This window comes from Vombatus ursinus, unplaced genomic scaffold, assembly GCF_900497805.2.
Source record: "Vombatus ursinus unplaced genomic scaffold, bare-nosed wombat genome assembly UNPS02014813.1, whole genome shotgun sequence".
Lineage (NCBI taxonomy): Eukaryota > Metazoa > Chordata > Mammalia > Diprotodontia > Vombatidae > Vombatus > Vombatus ursinus.
Genome location: NW_020954591.1, coordinates 23,356,605 through 23,369,688, shown reverse-complemented (window position 1 = coordinate 23,369,688; position 13,084 = coordinate 23,356,605). Strand labels below are relative to the sequence as shown.

At 44.9% G+C, this 13,084-nt stretch overlaps 1 protein-coding gene across 1 annotated transcript in view; it reads left to right on the top strand.

The window, feature by feature from the left end:
• LOC114022738 (beta-galactosidase-1-like protein 2) overlaps positions 1-13,084 on the top strand; it is a 54,828-nt gene that overhangs the window by 38,875 nt on the left and 2,869 nt on the right. The window contains exons 10-17 of the mRNA XM_027835129.1: positions 1,398-1,535; positions 2,204-2,284; positions 2,714-2,820; positions 5,990-6,136; positions 6,642-6,713; positions 7,083-7,161; positions 11,613-11,700; positions 12,046-12,157. Of these exons, the coding sequence (XP_027690930.1) occupies positions 1,398-1,535; positions 2,204-2,284; positions 2,714-2,820; positions 5,990-6,136; positions 6,642-6,713; positions 7,083-7,161; positions 11,613-11,700; positions 12,046-12,157 (824 nt within the window). The remainder of the gene's footprint in view (positions 1-1,397; positions 1,536-2,203; positions 2,285-2,713; positions 2,821-5,989; positions 6,137-6,641; positions 6,714-7,082; positions 7,162-11,612; positions 11,701-12,045; positions 12,158-13,084) is intronic.

Below are 13,084 nucleotides of genomic sequence, written 5' to 3'. Positions count from 1 at the left end.
GCTGCTCTGAGAACTTTGGACCAGCTCCCGTGCTTCTTCAGGACTCAGTTTTCTTACCTGTAAATTGTGGTGACCAAACCTGATCCTAAGTTACCTCCCAGCTCAGTAATTTTCCATGATTCAATGATTAATCCTGCAGAGGAGATGAATTTAATTCATCAAATTACATGAATTCTTCGATGATGTGGGGATTTCTTGACCTTGCCCATTCATTCATTCCATTAGGTTAATTGGAGGGCTGATATATGAAACCAGTCCTTGGATTTGAAGGGTATACAGAGATAAATTACACATCTGGGGCCTCAACTAACAGTTTAGTAGAAGACATTTTGTAAACATATATATATATATATACACATACACATATTACATTTGTGTGTGTAGTTATATATATATATACACACAAATACAATATGAACATACATATATATATATATATATCAATTTTTTTGCTATTGTTATTCATTCGTTCAGTCATGTCTGACTCTTCGTGATCTCATGGACCATGTCACATCAGTACTGTCCATGGGGTTTTATTTCTTTTTTTTTTTTGTGAGGCAATAGGGGTTAAGTGACTTGCCCAGGGTCACACAGCTAGTAAGTGTCAAGTATCTAAGGCCAAATTTGAACTCAGGTCCTCCTGACTCCAAGGCCAGAGCTTTATCCACTGCACCATCTAGCTCCTCTTCATGGGGTTTTCTTGCCAAAGATATTAGAATGGTTGCCAGTTCTTCTCCAGTGAATTAAGTCAATCAGAGGTTAGGTGACTTGCCCAGGGTCACACAGTTAGTAAGTGTCTGAGTCTGTGTTTGAACTCAGGTCTTCCTGACTCCAGGCCCAGCACTCTATCCACTGAGCCACCTAGCTGCTTCTGTGTGTGTGTGTCTGTATGTCTGTGTGTCTGTGGGTGTATACATACACACATATATAATTATATGGTATATATGAATACTACATGTTATTTACTATATGCTATTTTGTATTTTGCATAGTATGTGTAGTATTTATATATATATATATACTATCTGTTTTATATACTATACAGTATGTAAATCTACTGTATGTTTATAAATAATACAAACAAGATGTACTCATCACATAAAAGAGATAAAAATGAAAGACTCCAAAGGCCCAAAGGAAAAACATTTCCAGGTGGCGGGATCAAGGAAGGCTTCATGGAGAAGGAAGGATTTGAGTTGAGCCTGAAGGATGAGAAAGATTTCAGTTGATGGAGATGTGGGGAGAGGTTCTGATCTATCCAACCGTTTTCTAGGTCTAGTGCTTGGTGGGTTCTGGACAATAGAGCTTGGACTGAATTTGAGCCGATACTGGAAGAGGCAGTGGGAGTCCTTCAGGGCCCTCAGACACTTAACTCTGTCCCCTTCACTGTCCTGTAGATGTGGTGGTCACTGTTTCCTCTATCATCCAGATGGGTGCCTCCCTCAACCTTTACATGTTTCATGGAGGAACCAACTTTGGTTTCATGAACGGGGCTCAGCATTTTGGCGAATACAAGGCTGATGTCACGAGCTATGGTAAGTATGCCCTGATGTTGCTACGCCCTCGCATTTGTGACTCTGGGCCTTTTCCAGGAAAGGTCCCTGAAGACACCTGCTGACACCATTAGCTTATTGCCTGTAAAGTTCCCTGAGACTCGGGGTTAGGGTGGTATGTATATCATACTCCCTTCCTTTCACTTCGCTACATCAGTTTGCTTACAGACCATCACTGTAGTTTGCAACAGGTTGGACTTTATAGGCCAAAGAATAAATGCTACTGTCTGATTAATTGACTGCCTAAAGAGCCATTGCTAATATCACTCACTTTTTACCTCCCAGCAACTGCAGGCCAGAAATACTGATAGGTGTGTCTAACTGCCTTATGACTGCTGTTTCTAGGTTTAAGAAGAAACTGGTGGCAGGCAAGGAGAGAAGTAGTATTGAGATGGGAAAGGGAGGTACTCTTGGATCAGAGCATCCTCAGTTCTCGTCTTAGGGATATGCTATCTGCCCCGGGCTGGAATGGGCTCTTCCTCATGTGTCGCTTTGATCTGTCAGCTCCCTAAGGTGGGCAGCGCAGGGCTCAGCATAGCAGGAGGTGTTTCATTACAGGTTGCTGACTAAGAACAGTCTGACTTGCAGAAGGTGGTGAATTGGGTTGCCCTGGGGACCTCCCCACTTACGGTTCCTGTGACTTCTTACAGACTATGATGCCGTACTGACGGAGGCTGGGGATTACACACCCAAGTTCTTCAAACTTCGGGAGTTCTTCAGCACCATCATAGGTATCCATCACCCACTTGATTCTGAAGCTGGTCTATTTACTCCTTGATTTAGCTCAGAAACATACTCCCTTTGGCTCTCAGCTTCCCAGAAAATCCTGAATGGAGATGTGAGGGGCTGGTAGATAACACCATAGTGTCTGGTGCCTCCTCAACTGTAAAGCTGCCCTCTCAGGGCAGCGGGCACTATGCCCAGTGAGACCAGTGCCAGCTTGCAGAGATTAAGAGAACCCCACACAGGGAAAACCTACAACGACAGTTTTTCCTTCCTTGGATCCCTCACGCTTGTTCTAGACCTAGGCCCACTACTGTGTTGACACTCGGATAAAGAAACACGATCTGTCCCCTGAGCAAAGTAGAAGAGGGAACAGAGGAGTCAGGGACCATGCCACAGGATTCTGGGATTTCCCTTATTCTTCATTGGCATTACAGATAATCCACTGCCCCACCTGCCTGCCACAATGCCGAAAGCCTCCTACCATGCTGTGAAGCCCTCACACTACATGTCACTGTGGGATGCCTTGGAGCACGTGGGCAAGGTGGGTACTTCCTAGACAAGATTAAAAGCAGAAGGAGAAGACAAGGGCTTAGGCCCATGATCCAGGGGAAAGGAAAGTCAAGTTTTTTGAGCTCTTGGACATGTCTCTAAGCTTTAGAAATACAGGGAACATAGCCCCAACTTGGGCCAGGCACGTCCAGAGAAGGGAAGACTGAACCTGAAGAAAAAACGCTGGCTAATGGAGCAGGACATGGGGACATTCTCCTTCTTAGGCCTGATTGGACTCTGGTGCACTCCTCCAGCTGAGCAGCAGCTCAGAAAGAGTCTAGGGTCCAGGATTTTAGTCCTGGCTTTACTGTGGTGTGTTGAATGACCTCAGACCAATCACTTAGCTTCTGGATGTCAGGTCTCCCTGGCCTCCTCACAACCACACTGTGATACAGATGGGTTTGAAATAAATTGTTACAGCTAGGTATGGGATATAATCACTATCATTATTACATGTGCCATTTCTTTTTTTTTAATCTTTTTTTATTTTGTTTTTTCTCAATTACATATAAACAAAAAATTTTAACATTCATTTTTTTTTAATTTGAGTTCCAAATTCTCTCCCTCCCTCCCTCCTCTCTCTCTCGCTCTCTCCTCTCTCTCCTCCTTGATATTGATTATACATGTGCACATGCCATTTCTTAACAAATCTCTTGTGTTCCAAATGGACCCTGGGGGACCATTGCCATAGCGTAATGGAAAGTATCACACTAGAGTCAGCTACTGGCTCTGGAGACTTAGGAGCCAGTCATTTCATTTCTTTTCATTTGTTTCCTCACCTACAAAATTGGAATGAAAATAACACTTATACCACCTACCTCACAGAGTTGTTGGGATGTAAGCCATAAAGCACTATGTAAGTGTGAACTGTTATGGTTATGATACTGGGCGTCAGTAAGGAAGTTTCATAAGCTTCTCAATTCAATTCAGTGATTCAGGTTGTCTTCTCAGGCCTTATTCGTCTTGAGCTTCCTGCAGCTATGATGTCATTGATCCTCCTTTTTGGCTTCCTTGGCACTGTTCCCCACTGGCTCCCTTCTCTGCCTGTCTAACCACTCATCTTTCTTCTTTGTTGGATCATTGTCTACCTCTTGTGCCTTAATTATGAGTTTCCTGAAGGCTTTGTCCTGGGCTTTCCCTTGTCTCTACACTCTCATGTCTTGGTAATCTCATCCACTCCCATGAGTTCAGTTATTACTCTTAGCTGAATGATAGATCTTTACATTCACCTCCTCCCTGTACCTTGAGTTCTGGGTTGCCCCTTCTGGATAATCTTCACCTTAAGTCCTATGGGCATCTCAAACTGAACACGTCCAAACTGGAATTTCTCATTTCCCCTAAACCCACATCTTCTCTAAACTTCCCTGTTTATTTTATGGGGAAGTCACCTATGTTCATAACCTCCAAGTTAAACTGGATTCTTTACTCCCCCTCATCTCTCATAGCCAATCATTTGCCAAGACCTGTCAGTTCAGTGCCCCTGACATTTCTCCCTTCTGTCCTATTTTCTTCACTCTCATGGCCACTAACCTAGTTCAGGCCCTCATCCCCTCCTGCCTGGATTATTGTAATAGCCTCACAATTGGTTTCCTTGCTTCCAGTCTCTCCTCTGTCCAATCCATCCTCCATATAGCTTCAAAAAGAATCTAAAGCACAGTTCTGATCATATTACTTCCCTGATCAAAAATTTTCAGGCTTTCTGTTGCCTCTCTGATAAAATACAAACTTTTCAGGCTGACATTTAAGGATTTCCACAATCTGGCTTTCCAGCCTTATCTCTTACTATTCTCAATGTTCTAGGTACCGGCCAAACTAGTCTCCTTCTTTCCTTCTCTTCCATCCTCTTCCATCTTCCTTCCTTCCATCTCTAAGGTAATGATTCTCAAATTACTTATCTAGTACTAACCTTTCTGCTGACTTCCAGTATTGCATCTCCACCTGCCTATAGGACTTCTCTAACTCAATGTTCCATAGGCATCTTAAACTCAACATATCCAAAACTGACCTCACTATTTTTTCCCTTCTTCCAAACTTTTCTGTTACTCTCTAGGGTACCATTATTCTGTCACTGAGGCTCACAAACTAGGAGTCATCCTCAAACACTCACTATATCTCACCTCACCCCCTGTATCCAACCTGTTGCCAAGCCCTGTTGATTTGAACATTTCTTGTGTATCCCCCCTTCTCTTTTCTAACACTGGACCCTGCTGCAGGTCCTCATCACTCACCCCAAGCCTGGTCTGTTGCAATAGGGATTTTAATCAGTTCTCTATCAAATTGATTTTCCTAAAACATAAAAACATAAAACTCGCACCTTACTCAGTAGACTCAACTGACTCCCTATTACCTTCGGGATCAAATATAAAACTCTGTTTGGCATTGAAAGCCTTTCACCACCTGGCCCCCTTCTACCGTTCTAGTCTTCTTTCCCTTTTGTTATCCGTTCATACTCTCTGATCCGGTGACACTGGATCCCTTGCTGTTCCCCACCAAAGGCACTCTCTCTCAGCTCCAGGCACTTCCTCTGACTGTCCCCCAGGCCAAGAAGTCTCTAGCTCCTCATCTCTGCCTCTTGCTGTCCCCCACGGATGGCTAAAATCCCACCTTCTACAAGAAACCTTTCCTGATCTCCCATAATTCTAGTGTCTTCACTCTGTTGATTTTTTCCAGTCTATCCTGTAGGCAGATTGTTTTGTCCATGGTTGTTTACAACCAGGTTGTCTCCTCCATTAGACTGTGAGCTCCTCGAGGGCAGGAACTCTGCCTTTCTTTGCACACTCAATGTTTAGCACGGTGCTCGGCATATAGCAGGCTCTTGTTAAATGTTTGCTGACTGACAATTAGCTGTTCCCCCAAATCCATCATTTCTTCTCTTTGAGTTTATACCAGTGGTCCCCCACTTATGGAATTTCCATTTCCTCTCCCACCCTCCCATCTGCATATTAGAATCTGCTCAGCCTTCCTGCTTGTGAGTTCATCTCATCCCCCTCAGATTGCCTTACTTGACTATGCACATGTCATGTCTTCCCCGTAGAATATAATTATGCTCCTGGAGTACAGAGACCATTTTTTTGTATCCTTGCATGGAATAGGTACTTAAATGTTTGTTGAATTAAAGAGCTCACCCTCACTTTGTGCTCATCTCCTGCTTCCTTTCACAGCCATTTGAAAGTGAGAAGCCTATCAATATGGAGAATCTGTCAGTGAACCAAGGCAATGGCCAATCCTATGGGTACATACTCTATGAGACGTCTATCTATGAGGGAGGCACTCTTTCCTCCAAGGACCACATTCGGGACCGGGCCCAGGTATGGGCCAGGAGACTGGCAAGGGAGGCAACTGCTGCCCACTGAGAGCCTCTCTCTGCACCTGGGGTGGGTTTATTGATCGGCCTCATTTCTCTTCAATTTCCTTTTGGTCATGCCAAGTAAATACTCTCTTTTTCCTTCATCCTTTATTCTTTAGCCTTCTTCTTTGATCATTCATTCATTCATTCATTTCATTTCATTCTCCACGATCCTTTTTTGGTGGTGGAGTCCAGAATTAGACCCATCAGTTTCTGACTAGAGCTGAATAAAGTGGTGAGGATGACCTTAAACATCCCACAGTTATGTTTATATGAAAAAAGAGAGAGAAACCAGTATACTTTTCAGCTGTCATTCAGTTTGTGGTCTACTCTGACCCATCATTTGTTCTCAGCTTCTAACCCGACTTGGTATACTTACTTTCCCTTGTTGGCTTCTTTCTTTTCACAGCAGTAACATCTAATCCCTTTTGGGGAGCTCATCAGTGCTTCTGCTTTCTCTTTCACAGGTGTTTGTGAATAGGATATACATTGGACACATGGACTATGGATCTGAAGGACTGCCTATCCTTAAGAGTCAGGTTTGCAATTGCAGGGTCCCACTTTTGTGTGTTTTCCAGTTCTAATTGTCTCCTTGTACACCACGCTCTTTCCAGAGCTGCCCCAGCCCCAAAGACAACCAATACCATGTAGTTCTGTTCTAGTTGCTGAGATTGCACTGTATCCTAAGAAGTCAATGGGAAGAGAGGAATGTTGTGGGAGACAGAGTGTCAGGCAGCTGGGGCTTGTGCTGGGTATGGATCCCCCCATAAGGCAGCTGCGTTTGGCTCACGACCAAAGATGGCTTCATGAGGAGCTGGAGAATTCCACAGAAGAAGCCTGGAGGGATTGCTCTAGTGCCATGGATGCTGAGGCCATGGAGTCATGGTGGGTTTGTGCATCTCTTATAGGGTCACCGTAAGCTGAGTATCCTAGTGGAGAATCGTGGTCGAGTCAACTATGGCCAGATGCTCAACGAACAGCGGAAAGGTGGGCTCTGGGAGATGCCAAGACAGGGTTGGGAGGATGAGGAAGCCAGGTCAGGTGGGATTGAGCACCTCCCAGCCAATATCTGCTTCTGTTCCAAATACAGAGAAGGGGAACCTAGGGCCAGGCTGGTGAGAGTTGCCTTCCTCAGACTGAAAAAGCACATGTGTGAATTCTTTCTCCCCATCAGCCAACCATGGGACAATGTGGCAGAGAATGGAATAACATTGAGATGGGTCTGGTCCCACCAGGTGGCTCGCCAGTGTATTAGGCCAGAGAGATCAGCCTCATCCTGGGCACTATCCCTTCAGACTTCAGGCAGACACAGCCCCAGATGCCTCCATGAACTTGTCCAATTTCCATATGCAGCTTACCCGGGGCCTACTCTTGGAAAGCTTTCCCAGGTTCCTAGTAGGAGGTGAGGAAGAGAGAAAGGATGAGGAAGTTTCTCAGGGGTGATCAGGCAGAACTTGAGGGATGTGGAAAAGAGCCAAATTTCTCAGCTAAAGAGAGAATTCTCCAGGACTACAGAAGATGGCTGTGGCCATTCTCCTCTCTTTATAAGCCCAAGCTCTCTAGGGCAAGAGGAGAGTGTAAGCAAGGAGAAGTCCTCTCCATGTTGGACCTTATTTTCTATAGAAAGCTGTAACTTCTTCAGACAGATTGAACAAAAACAAATCATGCCAATCTAACCTCATTTCTGTTGTTGTGTTTTTTTTATGATGGTGATGGGGTATTACTAGTTTGGAACCCAAATAGAAATAGTAGTATATCTTTCCTGCTTATGGGGGTTGTGTTTCCATTTACAGGAATATGGGTCTGAGGAGGCAGACAGAAAGAGAGGTTTTTATATTCTCCCTTCTTCCACTGTCCTCTCTTCTTTTACTCCCTAGGCATCTAGTGCTCTGTGCTACCATTTGTAATTCATATCCTTAACTAAGTTTGCCCTTCTTTCTTTAAGTGATTCATCCTCCAAAAATCTCACCTTCCACTATCAAAACTCTTATTGTCTCGGTGACATTTGTGTAGCTAGGCGGTATAGGAAAGAGAACAATACTATTAAACTAACTCAAATGAAAAATAAATGACTTATAGACCTCCCCTCCCATTTCTCACCCTTCCCCTCACTTTCCCAAAGGTATTTTGCATTTTATAAAGAAGAAGCTTGTTAACCCAAATGATTTTCTGGATCATAGAATCTCAGGTATTGTACCGCTTTGGGTAGGATCTATCTTTTGGTACATTGCCACAGAAGTGAGGAATCTTAGCTGCCTTGGATCCACTGGGGTACAGAGAACCAGGGCTCTCGTGAGGGAATTCCAAGCAGCTTTCTGCATTCTCAGCGGCCCTGTGCTTCCCCCCTTTTTCCCTCCAATCTCCTTCCCTGCCCCCCACTCTTTCCCCTCCACCTCCAGCTAGGTCTAGTGATTGTTCTCTGGATTCCCAGCTTCTGTAAGCTCCTTCATCAGGTCCACCCATCACCTTGTGTCTCTTGTTCCCAAGTAGAATCTAAGCTCTGTGAGGGTGGTAGCAATTTCATTATGTCTTTGTATCTTCAGTGCCTGGTACAGTACCTTATAGAGAGTAGATGCTTAATAAATGCTTATTGAGTTAGCTTCTCCTCTGAGGTTACTGCGGGACCCTGAACATGGTATGTGCTTCTTACAGTAAGGCCCAGATTCCTTCTCAGGACCTAACCCTAAGACAGCTCTACTACCCACAGACCCCCCCACTCTCACCTATCTTCATCCTTGAATATTGACTGCTTCCCTACTGCCTGTAAACTTGCTCATGTCTCCCCCATCCTCGAAAAACCCTCCCTTGATTTACCCATCCCCACTAGTGGTAATTACCGTCCCGTAGCTCTCCTCTTGGAGGCTAAATCTGAGAATGCTTTCTACAGTAGGTGCTTCCTTTTCTTCTCCTTTCAGTCTTTTAACTCCTTGTAATCTGGCTCCTGACTGCCATCATTCAATCTCCTCTCTCCAAAGTTACCATTGATCTTTTCATTGCCAAATCTAGTGGCCTTTTCTCAGTCCTCATCCTTCATCCTCTCTGCAGCCACTGATGCTGTTGATCACCCTTGTCTCCTTGGTATTTCTCTCTAGGTTTCCTAGACATCACTCTCTCCAGGTTCTCCTCCTACCTATCTGACCTCTCCTCAGGCTTCTTTGCTGGATCTACATCCATGTCATACCCACTGACATGAGTATCCCCCATGGCTGTGTCCTGGAGCTTCTCCTCCCTAGATACTATTTCACTTGGTGATTAAATTATATTTCTATGGTGATGATTCTCAGATCTACTTATCCAGTCCTAACCTCTTTGCTGACCTCCAGTTTTATACCTCCACCTGCCTATTAGACATTTCAGATTTAATGCCCCATAGACATCTTAAGCTCAACATGTCCAAGACTCATTATCTTTTCCCCAAACTTCCATCCCCTCTCCCAGACTTGTCTGCCCCCATTCTTTCAGTCCCCCAGGATCAAAATGTAGGTGCCATCCTTGACTCTTCACTATATCTCACCCACCTCCCCCATATCTAGGTTGTTGCCAAGGCCAGTTGATTTCATGTTTGCAACCTTTCTCAGATATGCCCACTTCTCTTCTCTGACGCTGCCACCACCCGAATGCAGGCCTCCATCACCTCATGCCTGGACTACTGCAGTAGCTGCTGGTGGGTCTGCCTGCCTCCAGTTTCTCCCCACTCCAGTCCATCCTTCATTCAGCTGCCAAGGTGATTTTCCTAAAGCACAGGTCTGATCACATAAAATGCTGCTGCCTCCCTCCCCACCTCCTCCATTCTCTTCAATAAACTCCAGTGGTTTCCTATCACCTGCAGAACCAAATGTGAAGTCACCTGTTTGGCATTCAAAGCCCTTCGCAACCTGCGTCCTTCTGCTTTTACAGTCTTCTTATGCCTTCCACCCTTCCCTTCAGCCTCCCATATACTCATTGATCCAGTGATGCTGGTTATCTTGCGGTTCTCCTTCTCCATCTCCATTCTCCAGGCATTTTCTCTGTCTCCCATACCTGGAATGCTCTTCCTCCTCCTCTCCACCTTCTGGTTTCCCTGGATTCCTTCAAGTCCCAACTAAAATCTCATCTTCTACAGGAAGCTTTTCCCATCCCCTCTTAATTCTGATCCTTCCTTCTGTTAATTATTTTGTATTTAACTTATTTATACATAGTTGTTTGCATATTGTCTCCCCCCATTAGATTGTTAGCTCCTTAAGAACAGGGACTGTCTTTTGCCCTTCTTTGTGGCCTCAGCACTTAGCATAGTGTCCAGTACATAGTAGGTGCTTAATAAATGCTTAATAAATGTCCCATGGAATGACTTACCTGTTGGAGTAAAGGATGATTTGCTTTTTTGGGAAGTGAGGAGGATTGATTCATTTAAGGAAAAAACCTCAAAACTTACAGAGTTTGTGCCCTGAGCAAGGAACTGTCCTAATATCTGTCAGCATAGCTGACATCTTTTCTGCTCTACTCACTGAACTCTGTTCACTCATTCTTAATAATGGCTCATTTGGCATGGTTGTCTGTTCACGCAGCATAGTCATCTGCTCACCGCTTGATAGATTTGCAGGGTCATTCTTTGTCCATAATGTGCTGTCCTACTAACCATAGGACCTGGAAAGGACATTAGAGATGACCTAGTCCAATTCTGTCATTTTACAGATGAGGCCTGAGGTCATACAGGTCATAGTTATCAGACTACAGGGAACCAAAGTCTTTTCTTTTTCTGAGCTCCAAGATACCTTGTGTAGTCTGGCTTTGGCAATTCAGTGACCTGAATCCCTGAAGCTGGGCTGGGGTCTTGAAAGCCTGTGGGATTCATGAATGTAGGCACATGAGCAGGGCAAACACCCAGCCCCCTGACTGGGTGCACAGAGGCATTTTCTATTATTCTTGTACGGTGCCCCAATAAGTCTAAAGCAGGGGCCTTGAGGCCACATGTGGCCCTCTAGGTCCTTGAGTACAGCCCTTTGACTGAATCCAAACTTCACTTCTGAATCCAAAGTTTGGATTCAGTCAAAGGGCCACAGAGGACCTAGAGGGCCACATGTAGCCTCAAGGTCATGGGTTCCCCACCCCTGGTCTAAACTGACTCCAAGAAGCAAAGGTTAACTAGCTCCCTAGGAGGCAGGATCGTTTGGGGCTTTTTCTTGAATTTTGGCCTGGTCAGAATTGGCAGAGAGAAGAGGTATTCCTTTAGGATTTATTAGAAAGGTTTCATGTCCTCAGGCAATCCTGCTGAGTTTGTACTCAGAAGGAAAAACCCATCCCAATAGTTTGCAGAAACCTTCTGTTCAGAGCCCTCTGTGAAAGAAAACTTCCTGGCCTTGCCGGGATGTAATAAGTGCCCTCATCTTCATGTCTTTGCCCGGGGCCTCGGGAGCTGTGCCAGTCCTGTTCATGCCCTCTCACTTCCCTGGCTTCTACAGGATTAATTGGTGATATCTATCTGAATGAATCCCCCCTACGGAATTTCAAAATCTACAGCCTAGAGATGAAAGAAAACTTCTTCCAGAGGTATGTGCCTGCTCTTTGATCCCAAGACCTTAAAAGCCTTCAGGACTGTGAAAGCTGAGGACAAAGACCACAGACCTTAGCAATTAGCTAGTCCAGACCAGTCATTTTACAGATTAGAGAATTCAGGATTAGAGAGAAGGCAAAGTGATTAAGGTCACCTGGCTGGTGGGTTTCAAAAGTGGGACTAGAAGCTTTCCTGATTCTGAGCCCAGGGTACTTTCCTTCATGCCACACTGACGTCCGTTTCTCTGTCCATGTTATTTAGATGAGACCCTAGGGAGGGAAAGGAATTTGCCATTGAGACCTGGGCTTTCCCCTCCCCTCATTTCTGGGTTCTTCTTGCAGTCTGTCCTCCATCAAGTGGAATCAGGTCCCAGAGGAAGCCCTGGGTCCAGCCTTCTTCCGGGGGACTCTTCACGTTGACTCCATAGCCCTGGACACCTTTCTGAAGCTGGAGGTGGGTGAGCTGCTTTTCCCCATGAAGCTGCCCTTCCCAGGGGGTTCCTTTAATCCCTGGTGTCTTTGCTCTTAGGGCCACAGCTCAGGGAGGCACTCACCAAACTAAGGCCCTGACCCTGAGAAGCTCCCAGTATGACCTCCTCGTGGGAGATTGGCCAAGTGCTATAGAAACTGGGCTCTTAATCCATAGGTCTCTGGATTTTTAAAAAAATATTTTTATAAAATCCATAGATTGTTGAATTAAAAATATAATTTTGAAATTATTTTAATAGTTATTAATATTGGTTTTCTCTGTAATCCTATGAGTTTTATTTTTGTGCATTTAAAAACACAATTTTGACAAGGGATCCATTGGTTTCACCAGACTGCCAAAGGGATCTTTGACATAAGAAAGGCTAAGAACTGTTGTTCTAGAGCAGGCCTGTAAAACCTGCCTCTTGTGAAACACCAAAGGATTTCCTCTACATACAAAGGACGTTTTCCTTTACATTTTTCGTGGGCTGCCCAAAATCCTTTGGTGTGAGGCAAGCAGCCCATGGGCTCTAAGTGGCCTGTGAGCTGCAGGTTGCACAGGCCTGCTCTAGAGGATTGGGGCTCAGAGGGCTAAGAGAGAGGGGAAACCCCAACTTAGCAGCTGTGGCTACCATAACATTTGCTGCCAGAGCCAAGGCTATCTTCAATGGGGGCATAGAAGATTTGGTATATACCACCCTGGCGCTATCATCTATATACTGTGCTCAGTTCCTGATGGTAGGCTGAATAGTACTAGCCCTGCAGGGGTAGGATGGTGTATCCATAGTCATAATGGGATCACAACAGAACCCTAGTAAGGGCTTGCTCAATTCATGCCTTTCTCTCTCTCTCTCTCTCTCTCTCTCTCTCTCTCTCTCTCTCTCTCTCTCTCTCTCTCTCTCTCTCTCTCTCT